Here is a 20,244-nt window from a genome sequence, read left to right on the forward strand (position 1 = left end):
AAAACCTGACTTTAATATTGCTTCCTTTAGTGTAATATACATAATAGGGTATCTGTGCATATCACTGGGGGTGCTGCTCTTAAACCCATCTGCTGAGGATGATGGAATGGCAGGCATTGCTTTCTCTCACCTTTTTGCCTGTGCTCATCTTACCTCCTCTTCCTTCACGATTCTTCCCAGCATCCCTGTCCCTCCTGCAGTCGTGTTTAGAAGCCTCCCGGTAAGCTCCCCCGGACCCCCTAAGCTCACGTCCATCCTGGTACTCAGCCCGCCAGGATAGAGTCATGTGTTTTCTGGTCCATTTCAACCCCTGGCCTTTGCATCCTCCGTGCCTAGGAAACAGGGGTGGTCAGCAGACATTTACTCAGTGAAAGTTACATGAGTCATTCCTTGAGCCCCAAAATGAGGAAGAGAAAATAGATTTTCTTGACATTTTATTCCCAATCCGTAAGCTTTCAATACTGTAGTCTCTTCTTACAACCTAAGGTTTAACCCTATTTAGGGCTACAACTTTCAGTTATCTGACAGCTGTGAGACCGCTACCAGACTGTCGTCCTGAAACTGGGTTAAAATTTGAAAGCTGATGCTCTTTACCGTGTCCTGACAATGATTACGTTTAATTGCCATCTTTGTATTAATTCTGAAAAATAAAGTAACTGAATTCGTTCTGAAAAATGAGAAACCAGTCGTATTTTTAGTATTTATTCCTTTCTCGTTTGCCATCATCTGTAAATCTCTTGTCAATTGAAGCACGTTGGACTGTATTCCATTCTCCTCACTTGTTCTCACTTTGCCAGTCAATCTCCTTACAGGTTGAATCATATTTTTGGAATGAAATAGTCATAGGCTTTTTTATCATTAGCTATTTTACAATTTAATTTAGAAGAGGGAACAGAATGATAAAATTAAATACGAGAGGCCCTCTGTGTGTCATCAAGTAACCTCATCTACTTTTGGTAACAAAAATAAAATTCCCTTTAAATAATTTCTAGCTCATTCTGAACCAACTCTGTACAGCTGAATGGCCTTCAGACTGTGTGAAGATTACGAGAGAACTCATCTCTCCCTCACGATGAGCCCAACCAAGTTTTTCCTGACAATTAAAATTTTCCTTTTCTTAATTTCATTCCATCACTCCTAATTATGACCCCTGTAATTAGTGTGCTGATTACCTCCCCGGCACAGTGTCTCTTCCTCCTTGATGTTCCCCCTTTACGTATTTTTAGCCTCCTCCGCTATTGGCCCCTGAATGCCCTGCTACCTTTTCCCTCACAGGGCTGCTGGTTGAGGGACTCAGAGTGAGTCTTCCCCAGTCACTTAACCAGCTGTCTCACCACATTTGGCTTTTGTCTCAGTTTTCAGCTGAGGAAGAGAATTGTCCTCAGGGAAACCGGAGAGCTACTCTACAGCCTTGTCCTTCTGCGATGTTGGGGGATGTGTGCTCATGAGTCGATGCTGTCTCACTACTTCCTGCACAGTCCAGATCAGGTCCACACTCTAGGCTGGAGACTGGCTCAAACAGCATCACCCTCAATAGAAGCTCAGAAAGGTAGTTAGTTGAGCTCTTCCAGTTTTTCTATAGAGTTTGTAAAGCAAGTTCTGAGAGCCATTTTGCTTCTTTCCTTCCTTCCTTCCTTCCTTCGTTTGTTTTGTCCCTCCTCACCATCTTTCACTCCCATTAGTGCTACCTTTTGGAGCTCGTGAATGTCCGTAGACCGTACACTGCAGCACTAGAACTTGGACCCCCCCAAAGGCTTTGAAAATGAACAAGATCAGCCAGTCGCCCTGCTTTGCGCTTTCAGAAACTGTCTCCAGGGTTCTCCTTCCTCATGATGTTCTTGTTACTGCCTGGATGTATTTGTTAGGTCCTTTTTTCCAAAGAGGGCAAAACGTTTCATCTCATCTTCACTGTATCCTAATGAAATAGTTGAGAAGAGACAGTGTTCGCCTGAAGGAACTTCAACACCTATCCCCCAATTTATGGTAGTGCCCCGTGGTACCTAGATCTAGACTTAACCCACCCCGCTGAAGTCCATGCCTTACAGAGCTCTTCTCTGGGTCTTGCGCAGAACCGCTTTTCTGCAGAAGAGCTAGGGGGTGAACGGTGTAATTTTTAAGCCACCCTTAAGATTGGATGCCAGGTATCAACCCTGAGCCCCTTTCATGCGCCACGCACTGTGGTGCAGAGATGATGAGCAAAGGTGGTCCCTGTACTTGAGCGGCTTACAGATTAGTCAGGGAGACAGTGGCAGAAACAGGTAATTACCGAGGATTTAAGTTTGGGAGGGATGGGGGAGCCCCTGAGTGAGAAGCTTTCCCAGAGGAAGGCAGTGGCCTTGGTGAGATTCTCTGTGTTTCTGCGTGGCCCAGCCACTGTCAGGCCCGCTTCTGCCTCCCTTAGCGAGCTCGCTCCTAATTGCCACCTGCCCTGGAGTATGTGAGCTCTCACTGGGAAAGAAAATTTATCCCTCCTGACATCTTTAGGTGTGAATAAGGAAAAGAGTAAATGCTAAGCATATTGTCAAGTGCTGTGAATGTCACTGGGCGAGGAAGTTTTAAAAGTGTGATTTCTCCATGTTTACAAAACGAACAAATGACTCAGATCTATTGTACGCATTCACAAGAGCTGTGTCCTAAGCTGCTCCCGATTTTGAAGTCATGTGTCTTCTTCCTTTGCATGTGCGGAAGGCTTTATAGAGGGTGGAAGGGGGGTGGGGGGGACAGAAGGAAGGCTTGGCCACAGGACTTGGTTCTAGGTGTGTGAGCGCCGCCAGGGCCCTTCCTCGGGCTCTGTGGTGTGGAAGATGCCCCATACCCCTCACCCCTTGCTTCCTTTCTTCTTTGTCTCTCTCCTTCCTTCCCTCCCCCTCCCCCTTCCCCTCGACCTCCTCCCCGTTCTCCTTCTCTTTCTCCATCTCTCTCTGTCTCTGTCATTTTTCTTCTTCCTCCCAGTTGGCAGGGATTTTTTCCCCCTTTGGTATGTTTTCTGTTAGGCTAACTTCAGACAAGACCCTGAAAACTGAAAACAGATGTCGAGGTGGCGCAGAGCGTCTTGTGGGTTCATCACTCTCGGAAACCCCGACTGTCTCTGCGCACTTTGCAGGCTGGGAGCTGGGCTGCGTTTTGGGTGGCTTCGCTGACTTTGCGGCTGACAGGACTGTTGAGCCTCACTAGATCTGGTCCCTCGGGCTCTCACCTTTTTAAATTTCTTCCATATGGAATGCACTTTGGGGGTTAGTCCCCTTTCTTTTTTTTTTTCTTTCTTTCTTTTTTTTTTTTTTTTCCTGCGGTACGCGGGCCTCTCACTGTTGTGGCCTCTCCTGTTGCGGAGCACAGGCTCCAGACGCGCAGGCTCAGCGGCCATGGCTCACGGGCCCAGCCACTCCGCGGCATGTGGGATCTTCCCGGACCGGGGCACGAACCCATGTCCCCTGCATCGGCAGGCGGACTCTCAACCACTGCACCACCAGGGAAGCCCTATTCCCCTTTCTTTTTTCTATTCTTTTTTTTTTTCTTGTTTAAAAATGACTACACTGTGCCACCATAAAGAAGAATTTTTAAATAGATCAAAAATAAACCTTGAGACTCTTTATCAGATGCATGTAGAAAGGAAAAATAAGCATATTTAATTAATGCCAGATTCTGAGGCGTCTTGTAACTACCATGCTGGGTAAATCCTACGGAGTAACATACCTGATTAGACTTGAGGCCTGCCCTCACTTAGTAAGACAAATAATTCCCCCTTCACTGAGCTTTATCCCACAATGGACGTCTTCAGTGCCTCTTTACCTTTTATTGTCTGAAGATCAAAATTTATCATTTATTTCGAGAAGCTTTACAAAACAAAGTATGATATTGGTGCTGGCTTTATTCTGTTATTAAAGTCTTGCATTCTACACAGGAATTTCATTTTTGTTTTGTCTAGAGCTTCGAAATTAGAGGAGATGGAAGAGAAGATGTTATATAAATTACGTTGTGTTGGATTACCTTGTAGGGGAGCAGATAAGTTTGAAATATTACAACTGTCATTAGGATAATAAATCTTGAGTGTATCAGGGATGGAAATGGTGTCATAGTCCCTGTCTTACCCAAAGCTGAAGTGTTGCAGTTTTAAGGTTGAGCAATTAAAAATTGTAAAGCTCCTTTTTAAAATATTATGATCTCTGGACTTGATTTCGTTATCTGTTTCATTTTGACAAATTGAATAAACAAATCCATCCATCCCCATTGCCATGAGTCCTACTTTCTTCTTAAATATTACTTGGTCTCGTAAACAGTACTGGTTATAAAAAGTACAAATGAAATAATTATTCTTCAAAAATTAAAAAATGCCCTTGATTCCTTCTCTACTGCCAGTTCACATATACAGTAGTTATGCCACCAGGACACAGTGGACTGCAATATTTTGTCATATTTTCTTTCAGTCTTTTTTCTGTATACCATATTTAAGATTATTTAATCACACTACATATATAGTTTTAATTTCATTTTTTCCACCTCTTGTTATAAGCATTTTCTGATGATAAAGATTGTTCTTAATTTCTGTCAGATTTTGAGTGGTGATGTCACCATTCATTGAAATTCTCAGTCTGTCAGTCAAATATCTAGATTTCCCCAGTGTTTTTCTCTGTTATAAAAACTGCTGTACTTGAATGTCACTACATGTACACTCTGGCTAAACTCAATAGACTTAAGATGATTTACACATTTTTCATAACTGATGATTATTGTACTTTCCCCTGGGCAAGGGAATAGAATCAGAGATGATATAAAGACATAGTGTGGAATCGTTTGTTTCTTGGAATACGACCTCTATCATCTTGCCTTTTGGTAGTTTGCTTTTGCTTTTTGGTAGTTTGCTTTTGCATTCTCTTTCGGAACAGAGAATGGAGAGTGGAATGACCTAGACGGTGTAAAATGGCTTCCTTTCTGGAAAAAAGTAATTAGATCAAAGACCGGCTTGTCTTATTCTAAAATATTTGCCTACAGAACAGCCTTCTTTACTGTTTTCATCTTATTAGCACAGTCAGTTTATATATAACAATAATCAAAGCATTCTCTTGCTTTGGCAACCAGTCACTCAGTGAACATTTATTAAGTTCCAGCACCTTGCCTGGCTCCCTGAGAATATGAAGATAAATAAGGCAGAGCTCCTCCCCTCAAGGAATTCATAGTCTAATAGGGAAGATGGAGAAGTAAACAAATGATTACAGCATCTACAAAGATATTCTGGGGGCTGAAGGAGGTATCACCTCTGCTTTGGGGCTTCACGGAGGAAATACTTGAATTAGTTTAGTCTTGAAGTGTGGTCACAGATTGCTAGGGGAAGGGCTAGCAGAGAAGTAGAATAGCCTGGCAAGTGTGAGCAAACTGTAATGAGTTTGGGATGGATATGGGGAATGGGATTGAGGAGGGAGATGAAGATGCTCTGGGCCGACTAATGAAAAGTCTTGTTCTTGTGCTTAAGAGGCCATGGCTTTAGAAAGATGAGCTAGGGTGTAGAAGGAGGTTGGGGAGAGACTGAGGCAGAGAGATAAATAAAGAACTTTTGCAATATTCTAAATAGGAAGCCTGGGGACTTGAATTAGGACAGCAGCAGTGAGCATGAAAAAAGAAGGAGACAGAGTCAAGGTAGTTTAAAGATAGAGATTGGAAAGCATGTAGAAATAAGTTGCATCTACTGTGTTGGGTACCTGGATAGGTGGTATTTGCAACCCTCTAAAATAGGGAAACATAAGATGGACCCAGATGGGATTTCTCACCTTCTGATCTTTGCTTGCTTCATACTCTTCCCTGGATCTAAACAATTGAGAGCTGTATACCTTCTCGATGCTGGCAAATCAGTTTTCCTATCATGTGGTTTTCTAGTTAATTGCCCAAAGCAAAGAAATAGAATGTGTGCATTCGGTGGTCTGCTTTTTCTTAGAAACCTAGAGATGGGCATCAACCTTCTCTGTACTTGCATAACAAGTACTAAATGCATGTACTGAATTTGGGGATATTTTCAGTATTTATTGACTTAAAGTGGATATTGTATGACCAGATCGCAAAGGATTGGTTTTTGTCCCACCAGTAGAATGCACCGGGTTCTGATTACTTTAAAACCCTCGTATTTTGACATATGACGTATTTTGCCAGTATTTAAAGAAATGGAGGCAAATTAATACATGATGTCAGCTGAGGACAAAGAACGTGTCTAAAACAACAGCAGATAAATTAACAAGTGCATGATAATGTGACAGGGTACATCTTATGAAAATCTCAGCTCATTTGGAGGTTATAAGCTGAAACTCTTTATTCAGTTTACTTTCAAGATCTTTAGAGGAGTTTGTTGAAAGAGCTGTGGAAGTGAAAGCGGCCAGGAAACTAAAGATGTTGATAGTGCCCGGTCAGCTAACTACACCTGGGCTAATTTAGGCCTCCCTCTGCCCTGGGCATGGAAGGGCTCATCCCATTCAGAATCCTGGGTCGAGCAATCTTGTGGTTTCTCTTTGGGTGAGTCCATAGCACATCGTTTTCATTTAATAGAGCATATATGTTGCAGGTACCCACTCTATGCTAGCTCCGTGGGAATTCTGAGTAATAATATTAATAATCATAACAATATTTATTGACCCCCCTGCTATTTGCCAGACACCCTTCGAAGAATTTTTCATACATTAGTTCATTTAATCCTCATACAGCTCTGTGAAGTAGGTTCATTCTCTGTGAAGTAGACTGTAAACTCCACTTTACAGCTGAGAAGATGGAAACAGAAAAAGGTAAAGTAACTCACCCAGGAGCACCCAGCTGATAAAGTGATGGGACCAGGATTTAAACCCGGGCAAGCTGTCTCCGAGCCCATGTTCCTAAACGCACTAATCCTCACTGCCTGAGTGTCCTTCCCTCTTCTTATCACACCTCCCTGGAGAGCCTGGCTTAGTCATCACTTTCTCAGGGAGGTTCACCTTGATTCCTCACCCCACCTTCCGAGATCTTCTAGGTTACTCTTCTTCTTTGTACAAAACATATTTGTTATTTCACTCCCTGCACAGAATATAAGTGTTTGTATCTGTCTCTCCCACCAGACGTGATTTTAATCCTCTTCATATCCATGGGCATTTGTGTAGTGTTTGGCACAGAGCAGGTGTTCAATGAATACAGCTTGAGTTGAGTTGTTTTGGCTTGAACACACAATGCTTGTCCTCAAGGAGCTTTCAGTCTACCTAGAAAAGAAGTTCCATCCACATGAAACAACTGAATAATGAAGAAATTTAACCTAAAAGAGTATGGTATATACAGTAGGTGTTATAGGATTGCAAAGGAAGGAGATTGGCTGCAGGGATTGGGTTAGGTTGAGTTTGGATGGGTTGGATTGTGTTTGGTTGGACTGGATTGGATTGGATTGGGTTGGATTGAATTGTATTGGATATATATAGCTTCTTCCAAATGCGTAGAATCTGAGATGAATGTCGATGATAGCTAACCGAAGAAGGAAGAATACTGATCAAAATGTTGACCTGAGGTAGCTGCGAATTAAGTGCTCATGTTTAAGGGGGCAGCAGAGTTGTTTCAGACAATGTGAGCTGAAAGATCCTCCTCATTGTCACCGATCAATTATGAGCTCCTCAGAGAGGCTGACCCTGTTAGTTCCTGGGAGCTTCTTGCCACAGTATCTTGTATGTGCATAGCCCTCACAAGACTGCTTTGTGTTGTATATATCTGTCCTGTGTGACTGAACTCCCTGAGGGCAAGGATTATTTTTTGCCAATACCAAGCATACAACCTGGCACAAAGTAGTGATAAAAATAACAATAGCAGCAACAATTTACAGTTATATAGCATTGGTTTATAATAAAATATATATACGTTTATCAGAACCTAACTATGTTCTATCCATTGTTCTGATTATTAACTCAATCTACTTTTGCTGAATATTTTTTGCTGAAATTGTGTTTGTTGAATTTTGCTATCCTATGAAGATTATAACACCTAGGAAATTTTTGATTCTGTTGGCCCTTTCTGGACATGATCTGCATTTTAATTCTGCAAAAGCTGTTCACACACAGAAGAGTCTTAGCTCTTAGCCAGTGCCAGAGAGTTTCAAAACTAGGATTCCCTCAATAGTAACTTGACCCAACCAAAGTGCTAGCATTCAGGGCAGGCCACTCATCCCAGGAAGAAACTAAGAAGCATTCAGGACAGGCCACTCATCCCAGGAAGAAAGTAAGAACAAGGCTAGATACCCATTAGTAGTAGAGTAGACCCCAAAACAACGGGCACGCACGCACGCACACACACACTCCTCTTAATTCCAAGCCAAAGAGACCGAGCCTGCTGACCCACTTCTTTTTCCGTTTGGAGTCTAAGACATGTCCGAGTTCACAGATGAGGCCACTCATAACCCCGCCTGTGGGCTGCTTGGTGGGGCAACAAGTCAGGAGTCGGCACAGACACATATGCAGACACTGTGACTGCAGAGCTTCCAACTTGGAATCAACCTTCTTTTGCAGGTGAGGGAGGGGATCTCCCATGTACCAGCTGAGCTGCTCCAAATGCACCATCCCAGAACAGTGCAAGTAAAATAATCCAGGCAGCCCAATAAGCATTTCAGGCAGGCAACAAATATTTGTAAAATATTTGCTACTAACTTTTAAGGGAAAAGTGCTTTTAGAAAAATGTCTGAGGCTTAATTGAAAAAGCACGTAGCAATCAACTTTTATTCCCAGCTGACGTAAGACTGTCTGTCAGCCAGATTTGGGTTGCCTGAAGACAGACAAGTGACTAATACTAGGGCTGTGTGTGGCCAGGCCCAAGTGTATTTTCTGACCACAAAACCATGTCTGGATTCTCCTTTGTAATTACTACACAGCCTGTTATAATCGTAACACTTACATTTACTTGCTGCCTTTGACGTGGAATTCAGGGTCCAAGGCTGTACCCCAAGCTAGAGTGAAGTCCTCTCTGTTATTTGCCTAAAACCTGTAAAATCATTATTGTGTGAGACATGTGTGTGTGTCTGTGTCTGTGTGTGTCTGTGTTGCCGCATCTGTTAAATATGTTAAGTATATCCTTGTGAAAAGTATGCCCACTCCTGCCTTGTTGGATGAAGCACTTTACTAATGGGATGTTTATTGAACACCTACCACTACATGCCAAGAACATTTTAGAATCTAGGAAACAGCAATGAACAAGACAGTGAAGTAGAGAGAAGAAGAGAGGGAGACAGAGAAGACAGAGAGTAGAAGAGAGGGAGACAGACAAGAAAGTAGCCCTTAAAGAGATGCTCTGTGCAGTCACAACAGAGCGATGGGGTAGAGGAGGGCTGGTGTCTTCTTTCGTTTACGAGGTCAGAGAAGGCCTCTCCAAAGTGATAACATTGAAACCGACATTGTAAAATGACAAGAAGGAGTAGCACAAGCAAAGATCCGGAGGGCAGAACATCCCAGGCAGGTTAGGATAGCAGCCGAAGACGAGAGAGAGCTTGGCATGTTCAGAAGCAGAGGAAAGACCGGTGCGGCTCGAGCACGGTGGGTGAGAGGGGGACTGGTCAGAGGAGCTGGCTGTGTAGGCCCCTGTAAGAAGCAGGCGGGGGTGGAGGGGTGGAGGTCGTGCCCCCTGTAAGAAGCAGGGATTCTAGTTAGGAGGCTCCTGAAGAGGTCTGGGCAGAAGGGCATAGTGCTTTGGACTAAGATGCAGTAGAAATCGAGAAAAGAGGCTAGATTTCGATTTAGGGAATATAGTTGAGAACCAGTCAACAGAACTTGCCAGTGGTTTGGATGTGAGGAATGAAGGGGAAGGAATAATCAAGAATGATTCCAGGGACCTCCCTGGCGGTCCAGTGGTTAAGACTCCACGCTCTCAATGCAGGGGGCACTGGTTCGATCCCTGGTTGGGGAGCTAAGATCCCGCATGCCTCACAGCACGGCCAAAATAAATAAGATAGGTAGGTGGATAGATAGATAGATAGATTCCAAAGGTTTGGGCTCGAGCACCTAGGAGAAGGATGACTGAGATGAGGATTTAGCTGTTCACTGACAGTCATCACTGACTAACCGTGAACCCACATCTTGGGATCCAATAAATGCCCTCCCCCGCCTCCTAACCTCACATCACTGGGGAATATTCATAGACTTTTGGAAATCCTAGATTGTTTACCTAATTACTACTGCAAGCATTTTCATGTCTTCTCCTTTTGGTTTTTATTTTATGACATCAAAAAAAAATCCCATTCAAGTTACTAACTCGGTCCTGATACATCCCTCCTGGGTGCTCTGTAGGTATTAGTTCCTGCCCAGGTTTCCCTCCTCAGCACTTCGCTTGGGTGCCCTGGGCCCCGGGCATGGATGTTAGGTGTGGGTCTGAGACCCATCTGGGCGGAAGCTGACAGCTGGCGCGTATACTTCTGACAGCATATGCCGTGTTTATGTGGATGGAAAACAGTGTGACTCATCATCTTGTTCTTCCTTTTTTAATCAGAAATTCTTTCTGAGATCTCTTGAATAACAAACGGATTTAATCTGCTTACTTCTTTATTATAATGGTGATATTTTCTACTTTTGCCTTAAAAATATTGTGGAGGCTTCAGTTTTCTTGTCTATTCAGTAGGAATAACAATAGAGTTGTTCTTCATGGGTGTTTTGTGCAGATTAAATGAAATAATGTATATAAAGTGCTTAGCATAGTAGCTGCTATGTAGCAGTCAGTAAACTTGAGGTATTATTAGTAATAAAATAATAATCTGGGGGAGGGAGGGATGGCTTCCAGAACCTATACACTGGTTTTAGTATTCAAATTAAGCAGGCCAAGAAAGTAGAGCTATACGTTGATTTACCGTACTAACTCCCTGCCTGACTTTTGACAAAACCTATAATGTCTTTGGATCTCCGTTTTCTCCAATAAATGAGGGAATAAGGATAAATAACCTCAGTTTAAAACTTTTGTGATTCTAGTAGACGATCTGTATTTTTTCTCTCCAATCTTCCTCTCAGCGGGCTTATCAAAAAGTTTTGTCTTTGGGCTTCCCTGGTGGCGCAGTGGTTGAGAGTCCGCCTGCCGATGCAGGGGACATGGGTTCGTGCCCCGGTCCAGGAGGATCTTGCACGCCGCGGAGCGGCTAGGCCCGTGGGCCATGGCTGCTGGGCCTGCGCGTCCAGAGCCTGTGCTCCGCAGCGGGAGAGGCCACAGCAGTGAGAGGCCCGTGTACCGCAAAAAAAAAAAAAAAAGTTTTGTCTTTTTGTATAGATTAGTGTAAGTGACATTTATTGCCAGATGTGACCTTTTGTTTTAGCACACTGTAGAATCCCAACGTTAATATCACTTTCTATAAATATAGATTTCGGGTGAGGAAATGTTCTAGCTCAAGAGAAGTGTAGCTGTTGCGGCTCTTTCTCTTTTTAGACTCTCGGTCCGTGGGCTATTACTCACCATTGGCATTCTTTCCCAGTCTCACTTATGTCACCTTCTTCTTTCGTGATCGCTGCTGTTGATAGCCACCTACAGCTTCTAAGTTCCCCACTCAGCCTTCCCTAGTGGTTGGCATTGCATTTGAGTTGTGCTTTCTTGCTTCCTCTACTTTTTGAAATATAAAAATAGAAAATTAAAAAAAAAAAAAAACCCACAGTCTTTCACATTGGCTGAACCCTGTTATTCATCCAACAGATTTTCTGGTGAATTCCACAGTATAACGTATGCAGTCAGAAATCTATCAGTTCAGAGGAAGCTCTGTGAGAAATGGACAAAGAGATACTTTTATTTTGACTGTCAAACGCACAATCAGAAATGGGCGGCAGCAGCCTGCAAGAGGAGGCTTTGGAAAGTGAATCAGAGAATCAGAATAGCTCTCAGCTCTGCTCCTTGACTTTTCTCCATACCTGTCCAACTTTCCTGAACCATCGTGAAGAATAATTGGGTTGGGGCTTCCCTGGTGGCACAGTGGTTGAGAGTCCGCCTGCCGATGCAGGGGACACGGGTTCATGCCCTGGTCCGGGAAGATCCCACATGCCGCGGAGCGGCTGGGCCCGTGAGCCATGGCCGCTGAGCCTGCGCGTCCGGAGCCTGTGCTCCGCAACGGGAGAGGCCAGAACAGTGACAGGTCCGAGTACCGCAAAAAAAAAAAAAAAAAAAAAAGAATCATTGGGTTGATAAGAGGACTCTTTTTTAAGAGTCTGACTCTTGCGCTATTCATACCAAAGACAGGTCCTGGGAAGCACAAAGACTCTTCATAGATCTAAGGAAAATTATTTCAGAAGCCGCAACTCACATCACAGCAAACATACTAAACTATGGCAACTTCCACATTAAATATAATTTTATTGCTGGCAAAATTTTTTGAAGATATTTTTACAATTTTGCTTTGGAAAACGGTTGGCTACAAGTAAGTGATTTAACCTGTAATTGGCTATTAATTTCTCAGCAATTTTCTTAGCATACTTGGGAATTATTAAATTAAAACCTAAATCCAGCGTATATATTGCTTCCAAAGGAAATATTTTTGATTACCAAATCAACAATTAATGAAGTTAACCCAACATTACATTTTGTAGACCTTTAAAATTATTTTCCGTTTTGTAGTTATCCTGTTTTGAAACCAGTAAATGGCTTTTTGCTCCTTTATCAAGTACTGTGTCCTTTGATTTAATTTTATTCATCCCCCAAAATGAGAATAATTCCAATGAAGTATTCCCTGACCTTCGATGTACAATGGATTACTAGAGTTATATTTATTGCTCTGCCCTGCAGACCATGATACTCACCTCTCTGCCACCATAGAAAGCATCAGAAACATCATTGTTGTTGGAAGTTGCCTCAAGGAGCCATTACACTATGGAGTGGATGGAAAGACATATTTTAGGATAAATATAATTTTGCTCACTTATTTTCATTCTTTGAAATTGTTTAAACTAGGCCTTCTTAAACCTCTTATCACTTCTTACTGGACAGAAATTAAATGTGTAGACATTATTTTTAGACTGGCGAAAAAATAAATATATAGTATGCAAACCGTGAAAAAAAAAATCCAACTATCTTCTATTAAGCCACACATTAAAGATATTTTCACAAATGTAAAGCAATGCCACTCTTATCTCTAACTTGTTTTTGTTCTGGAAAATATAATTACTTTTAATTTTTTTAATGTCATTTATGTTCACATGTCATGGGGTTGTTCTTTTTAAATGAATTAATAAATACATGTTTTTAAATTCCTAAGTCTTAATGTCTAACATGGCAAATCTTGATAAATATAAACCACATTTTAAAAGTTTATTGGCATCCTCAATAATTTCTAAAAGTACAAAAGGGTTCTAAGACCAAAAAGTTTGAGAATCGCTGTATCGTCCAACAGTAACTATCATTTATTGAATGTGTCTTTGTGCCAGGAGCTATGCAGAGCACACTAAATTCTTCACCTCTTAATCTTTGCAATAAAGTTATAGAGACGTTAAAAACAGACCTCGCTAGCACGAGGTCTCACAGCTGGAAGTGACAAAGATAACCACGTCCTTCTGACTCCAAAGCCACATTCTTGATTAGTGAACAGTACTCCCTCACAAATTCACTCTCTGTAACTTTGAAAAAGTTATTTCGCTGCTCCAAATCTGTTTCCTTACCAAACATGGGCAGAGTCCTGCCTCCCCTGTAGAAGAGTTAATATGCATCCAGGTGCCTAGCACAGGGGCTAACACCAAAGAGACCCTTCCATCCCTTCCTGTCCTTGACATGTTAGACCAGCGAGACTCAGCAACTTCCCTTTTTTCCCTCTAGATGGTCTTCAAGCAGACAGAGAGGCTGACGGCACAGAAGGAGTTGATGAAGATATGATTGTGACCCAAAGTCAGACCAACTTCATCTGCCCCATTACACAGGTACTGTTTTCTCCTCCTTCCCCTGAAAGAAAAAGCGATTCACTTCATAGAGGCAAAGGGTTCCTGTTTGCTTTCTGACTTCATTTCATGTCTAGAGTTGAGGAGGGAGGAAAGGAAAGGGATGAGAGTTGAAGAGTATACCTGGGAAAGAGTTTTCAGTCAGTGATGCCCTTAGGGATCTAGGAATAAATTCCTGGCCCACAGGCCAAGTGTCATTGGTGCCACTGGTCTCCCTGCATTTTCTGATGTGGTCATCTGCCCTAGGAGTTATCTAGAGCCATGAGATGGGGAGGTTAAACCTCGGAAGACCCAGGTCTAGGCAAACATAGTGCCAAATAATTGTTGGCTTGGAGAAGTTACTGGAAGCTGATCACTATCATTCCTGAAAGCCTGATGTCTCCTTGATTGCAGTTGGAAATGAAGAAGCCAGTGAAAAATAAAGTGTGTGGCCACACCTATGAAGAGGAAGCCATTGTTCGCATGATTGAGTCCAAGCACAAGCGGAAGAAAAAGGCCTGGTGAGTTGCCGCGGGAAGGGAAGTGACACCTTCCCAGCGGTGGTCAGTCCGAGGCGGTGCGTTCACGCTGGAGGAAAAAGCATTTAAACTTCTCCCCTGAAGTCCATTCAGCCGGAGGGATCGTGTCAACATGGAAAAACAGGACATGAGGGAACAAATTAGTAATCTGTTCAGGAAGAAACTAAAGGAGCTTCAACCACACCTTCAGAACATGAGAAAAAGGAATTGGATGTAATGTTAATCATTAGATAATAGGAATTTTTATGAATTTGTGCTGGAGCCTGAAAAAAATAGAGAACTGTGATACTGAGAGATTTCTTTTCCCCTTTCTATATGCACTTACCCAAACAAGAAGGAATGGTTAAAAAAATAATTTTTTTTTTTTTTTTGCATCCTGCAATACAGGTAGTTTGTTTAAAAAAAATATTAAGTCATCATCCTAAGATAAGAATTCGTATCCAGTTGGTCTTGATGATCAAGATTTGATTGTCTGGGAAAACCTTTCATATCTTTAATTACATAAATAACTTCCCAAATTATTTAAGTAAATTCATGGATGACTGCAATGAGAAAAAAAATTTTAATTGGAATGTTTAGAGAATCTTTCTTTTATATATATATTTCTACCCCTTTCTCTCTCTCTCTCACGCACACACACACACACACACACACATGCACACATGCTCCAACCCTGGAGGGCCATGGCTCAGTTCCTGTAATAACCTAGAAACCTGAGTTGGCTAGCCTAGCTTTGACTTGGTTGGCATTTCTTATGCTTTTATCACAGATTTGTCGAAGGAATGGAATGGCAGGTGTGACCAGTTCTCAATGGACTTGTGATAACAGTCCCTTTGATGTGTGGCTTGCTTCTCCATCACCCAGAAGTTTGCTGGTCCAGACCTAGAACTGGAATTCCCCACCACTCCTCATCTGGGTGTGGACTTAAAGATAGGGCATTTGAGACTGCAGATATCTTGATGGTCATTCAGTCAAGTAGTTTGCCCTATTTATTCTAGAAGAACTGCCTAATGATTACAAAATCGAGATTGTTTGAGCACATTTTTATCTGTTTTGACTTTCCAGCTTACAACTGAGATACCATATTTCCCTAAGGAACCTTTCATTTTCCCTTGTGAGTGTAATTTTCTTTGTTTCTGGACTTCTAAGGCTTCTTTTTCTCCTTTTTTCTATGTTTAGTCTCTGAAAAACAAAATTTTAATTTGTTGACATAATTGCTAAGAATAGGTATTCCCAGATAGTTCTGTGTCACAGGTCTTCTTCCTTAAAGTTTGTGACATTCTCCTCTAGTCAGATTTGAAAAGGGCAGGCACTGATACAAAAGCACATTTCTCCCAAGTCCCAGGATGGCTGGGAGCAACTCCCAGAGCAGGCTCACATTTAAGTGCATCTTCTTGATTACATACTTTGATTTTCTAATGTCCTTTGCCTTTTTTGAATTGTAAATGATGTTTGGAAGCACTTGAGTAACACCCGTCATTTGGAAAATGTGGGTATTTTTCTGTCGTACTTCTATAACTCGGGTGCAGATTCCGCAAACTCTGCAGGTTCTCATAGCTTAGTTAAGAACAGTTAAGTCCAAGTGGAGAAAGTCTGGAAGGATTACAGCGAAGGTACTATGTTTGCTGGGCCTTGAAAAATGAGAAAGATTTCAGAGAATGGTGAAGAAGACTTTCTAGCCAAGAGACTCGCCCTATTCAGAGTCTGTTCCACTTGGGGGATAGTAGGTACAGCAACAGTTATTGCATGTTAGCCGGTGATTAGAAGGATGCTCTGGACAATAGCAATAGGGGAATGGTGTATGTAAATTCTCTCTCTATTCTATACTCATTGTAGAGGGTGTTAAATGTCATGATTTCATTAGTTTCCTCATCTATAAATTGATGATAATAGTTGTAATTGCCTCATTGGTATGTTTGGAATTTGAATAAGATATATGTAGAGCACTTAAAGTACCTGTCACATGGTCAGTAAACTTTATCCCCCATCATCATTATCCTCATCATCATTCTTGCCACCATTATTCTGTAGGCATGAGAGAACACTGCAGGGTTTTGAGGGAATAAGGCGAGTCAACCTGGGTTTTAGGAAGTTACTCCAGTAGCAGTTCAAGAGATGGATGAATAAAGGCATGAGGTGAAGATGTCAATTCAGATGCTTTTGCAGTAGATTAAGTTACAGATAATGAGAGCTGGGATTGAGGCAGGAGTCATAGGTGGAGGGAAATGAGGAGGAACACGATCGTGGAGGTACGATGGACAGAATTTGGGAGCCGGAAGTGGAAGGGAACAAGTGGAAGGATGACTGACATTTCTAAACTGGGTGTCTAGAAGGATGGCGATGTCATTAGCCGACAGAGAGGTCGTAAGGGGAACACATTTAGGAAGGAATATAAGAGGCACAGTTTGGGTCATGCTAAGTTTGAGGTCCTAGCAATACAGCCATCTGGAGGTATCCAGGAGGCACAGAAAATGTGGGTGTTTGAGCTCGGAGAGAGCTCTGAGTGTGAGATGTTGACTGTAAGGTTATCGATACAGAGGAGTCAGAGCAGCAGAGGTACAGCTCTGGACCAGATGTGACAGCCAGCTGAGAACCCCCAAGGATGGGACCTTGGCCTGGCTCTGAGCAACGCGAGGCCAGGATCCAGCTCTGCTCTGCTTACCGCGTTCCCCCAGCACCTAACATAGACCCACAAAAAAGCATTCTGCCATTTTGAAAGGGCAATCAAAGGAAGAAGACTCCAAGCAAGCAGTCTGAGACGTAGCCAGGAGAGAAGGGATGAGAGATAAGCGAGTTGGGTATCACAGGAGCCAGTGCTGGAGTGCCAGGTACATTGTATTCGGCAACAGGTTAGAATCCAGGACCTCTTCAAATCCTGCTCCAGAGGTTCCTGATTAAATGCGAATTAGTGTTGTTTCCCAGGACACATGTTAGGGCGATGAGCAGTTCTGGCTTCCCTTTGTTTAAAAATGTCTATGACACATCCAGTCTGAGAAATCTCAGTTTTTCCTCCTTGTTGGTTCCAACTATGTTTTGTCAGACAGGAGTTCCAGTTACATTGTGTTACTGGCACTGACTCCATTTTAAAGTCTCCATTGTTGAGACTTTAGCCCTAACTGAATACAATAGGTAGAATAATTCCTTAAAACACATCTCTTAATCATCAGGCTGTTTATTATCTTACTAATAAAGCTGCCTTATGATTTTCATATTAATAAGATATTTCCTGTTATCCATAGTCATTTCTTTCCTTTTTTGTTTAAGAACAGAGGCTATATTAACAAACAGTCACATTTAAGAGTACAATTAAGTTGAACAGAAAGGTGTCGTTGAATAGCAGAACTCCAGCATTGCGCTTGGAGGCCCTATTTTAACCATTTACCAACAAGTCCATTAACCTCTCAGAGCCTCAGTGTCTTCATCTGTAAAATGGAAATAGCGACATCTCACAGAATTTCAGGATCAAAGGAACAGTGGGGAATTCCAGTCTAGGCCTGGACCAGCAAATTTCTTGGCAGTGGAGAAGCAAAGCACTCAGGAGAAAGCTCTTTTTGGACTATAGCGCGCTGAACAAATAGCAGTCGGGTTATTGAGGTCAAGACTGTTCATGTTTGTATTACTTACCTCACTGCTTGGTGACACATTATTTTAGACTCAGAGGATGTAGGATAGAGTTACACTCTGTGTTTAGGTATGATGGGAATCCATCCCACTCACATTTCCAGACCTGCTTTCTAGAGCTGGGCTGGACTTTGGAATTCTTGGGGCCCAGATCCAGGAGCTCGTCAGACCCAGAATCCTGTACTTTTGAGCTGATGCTGAGGCCTAGGGTCCCCAGAGCCTCTGGGACCCTCTAAGACTCGGTCCCTTCACTCAGCAGACACTTACACGCTTGCCCGCTGCTGCAGTGGAATGTTCTGCCCTGTCCGTGACCCCAGTTCAGGACCCAGCCTCTCCTTCCAGGCCTGTAGGTCTGACTCTTTCACAGTAATGACACGAGAGCTTAAGACTGTGTGTTGCCACGCCTATCTTGCTCACCAGGATGTCGTGGGGATGAATGCACTAATGCTTATAGAGTGTTCTTTCTCCGGAGGAGGAGTGCCCTGATTCAGTATCATGTCATTATGACCTTGTCTTCTCCTCTTTAGTTTAGAAACTTGTGTTTGTTTAATTGAGACGGGGTGAGAAACAAGGTTCTCCTGCATCGACCTCTCCTCCGGGAAGCCTTCCCGGAACCCCCATTTGTGCGGCGCAAGGTGCCCCGCCCCTGTGCTCCCACAACGCCTGCCTCCTGCCAGCGTTGTAGGTGGGCCCGGCTCTTCTCCACAAGGTTCTAGAGAACAGAAGTTGTGTCCTAGAGCAGGAACTAGCTTATCGAGCACCTGAGTGAATTCCTGGACCGTTGTCGCACGCATCCTACTCATTCTCACAGCAACACTATGCTCTGCCTTCCTAGAGGAAGAAACTGAGGCCCATTAATGACATCAGTTGCCCAGAGTGTCACAGCCAGGAGGCTTGAGCCCAGGTCTTTTTCACCCTTGAGCCTGTAGTGTCTTTAGGCCGTCTGGCTCCCGTTGGGAGGGCTTTTTGGTTAATACCTCTGTCCCCTGGGCTGATACCCTAAGTGAGCTCAGACCTCTTTGTCTGACACGGGTGGCCCTGGGTTAATGTGCACGCCAGCTCTGCAACTGACTGGTGTGGTTAATCCCATCACACATTCTCAGAATGCTCTCATTTACTGACTAAAACCACTGATGTCATCAGGAAGTCCTCCCCACCTCCCTCTCCACTTCCCTAAAGCAGCTTATTCACTGTCTGACTATTGGTATTAAAGACTTTGTTCTGTGAAGTGGGGGAGATTACAGCCTGGCAGTCAGTGCGAATGAATGATCAGTGAGTTGATAAGCATTAACGGAGGGTCATCCCAGCCACCGACTTCAGGTTGCATTTCCATGTCATGGAAGTTGAAGTGATGAAAACTGCCTTTGCTGAAGTCAGGAAAGCGTCCATATCCTTTTCATAATCTCACCTTATTTACTTTCATACTGAAAGAAAGAATTCACTTTGAGACAGCAGGGTGTTGTAAACCGGTGTAAAGCATTTCTCAAGCACCTCCGATCCTTCCCCTAACGCAAAGCCAAATCATCACACGTGGGCCAAATCACCCCCATCGTCTTTCATATGATTGCCTTTCTTTAATCACATTTTAACACATGTCCCCAGCCATACAGGACACATTTCAGTATTTTGAATATAAACGTTGTTAGCAAGCATACTATTCATTACATTGGTTAATGCTCCTCTAATATAAAGAGGCCTTGGGCCAGAAATCAAGACCAAGAGAAAGTGTCACTTTTGTGTTGAACTGTGGAGCTTTCTACCGCTGGACAAATTAGAGCTCCCATGATCCGCTTTCTTCCCCTTCTGGTTTATAGCGTTTGTCTTGAATTTGTTCTTTTTGATCTGTGCTTTTTGGAGGGCTGTCTCAGATCACTGGGCCAGAGCTCTGTGTGGGGCAGGAACCTATATTTGTATTTTACAGCTGGGTGCTTGGAACTAGCACAGGGCCAATCACATAAGAGGGTCAAATGAATGCACGAATGTGCGCCCGTCTGTGTTGGAGGTATGCAGTCTATAGACAGATCAGCAGCTTTCATCAGGAGACTGGGGATAGTCATAGGAGATGGTGAAGGGAATGAAAGCTATTGAGCACTGTGTTGCCCGGAGCCCCGTGAGATTGGGATTCTGCCCTATTGTAAATCTGAGGACACAGAGGCTCCAGAAGGTAAAGTGAGTTGCCGGTGATCTCATAATTAGCAAGTAGGCATTGGGGTTAGAGTTCAGACCTAGGTTGGCTTGACTCC

At 43.1% G+C, this 20,244-nt stretch overlaps 1 protein-coding gene across 3 annotated transcripts in view; it reads left to right on the top strand.

The window, feature by feature from the left end:
* Positions 1 to 20,244, top strand: part of NSMCE2 (NSE2 (MMS21) homolog, SMC5-SMC6 complex SUMO ligase) — a 223,438-nt gene that overhangs the window by 201,339 nt on the left and 1,855 nt on the right. For all 3 annotated transcript variants that reach the window (XM_033419817.2, XM_033419819.2, XM_004265323.4), the window contains 2 exons: positions 13,744 to 13,844; positions 14,256 to 14,362. In XM_033419817.2, the coding sequence (XP_033275708.1) occupies positions 13,744 to 13,844; positions 14,256 to 14,362 (208 nt within the window). The remainder of the gene's footprint in view (positions 1 to 13,743; positions 13,845 to 14,255; positions 14,363 to 20,244) is intronic.

Source organism: Orcinus orca, chromosome 17, assembly GCF_937001465.1.
Source record: "Orcinus orca chromosome 17, mOrcOrc1.1, whole genome shotgun sequence".
Classification (NCBI taxonomy): Eukaryota; Metazoa; Chordata; class Mammalia; order Artiodactyla; family Delphinidae; genus Orcinus; species Orcinus orca.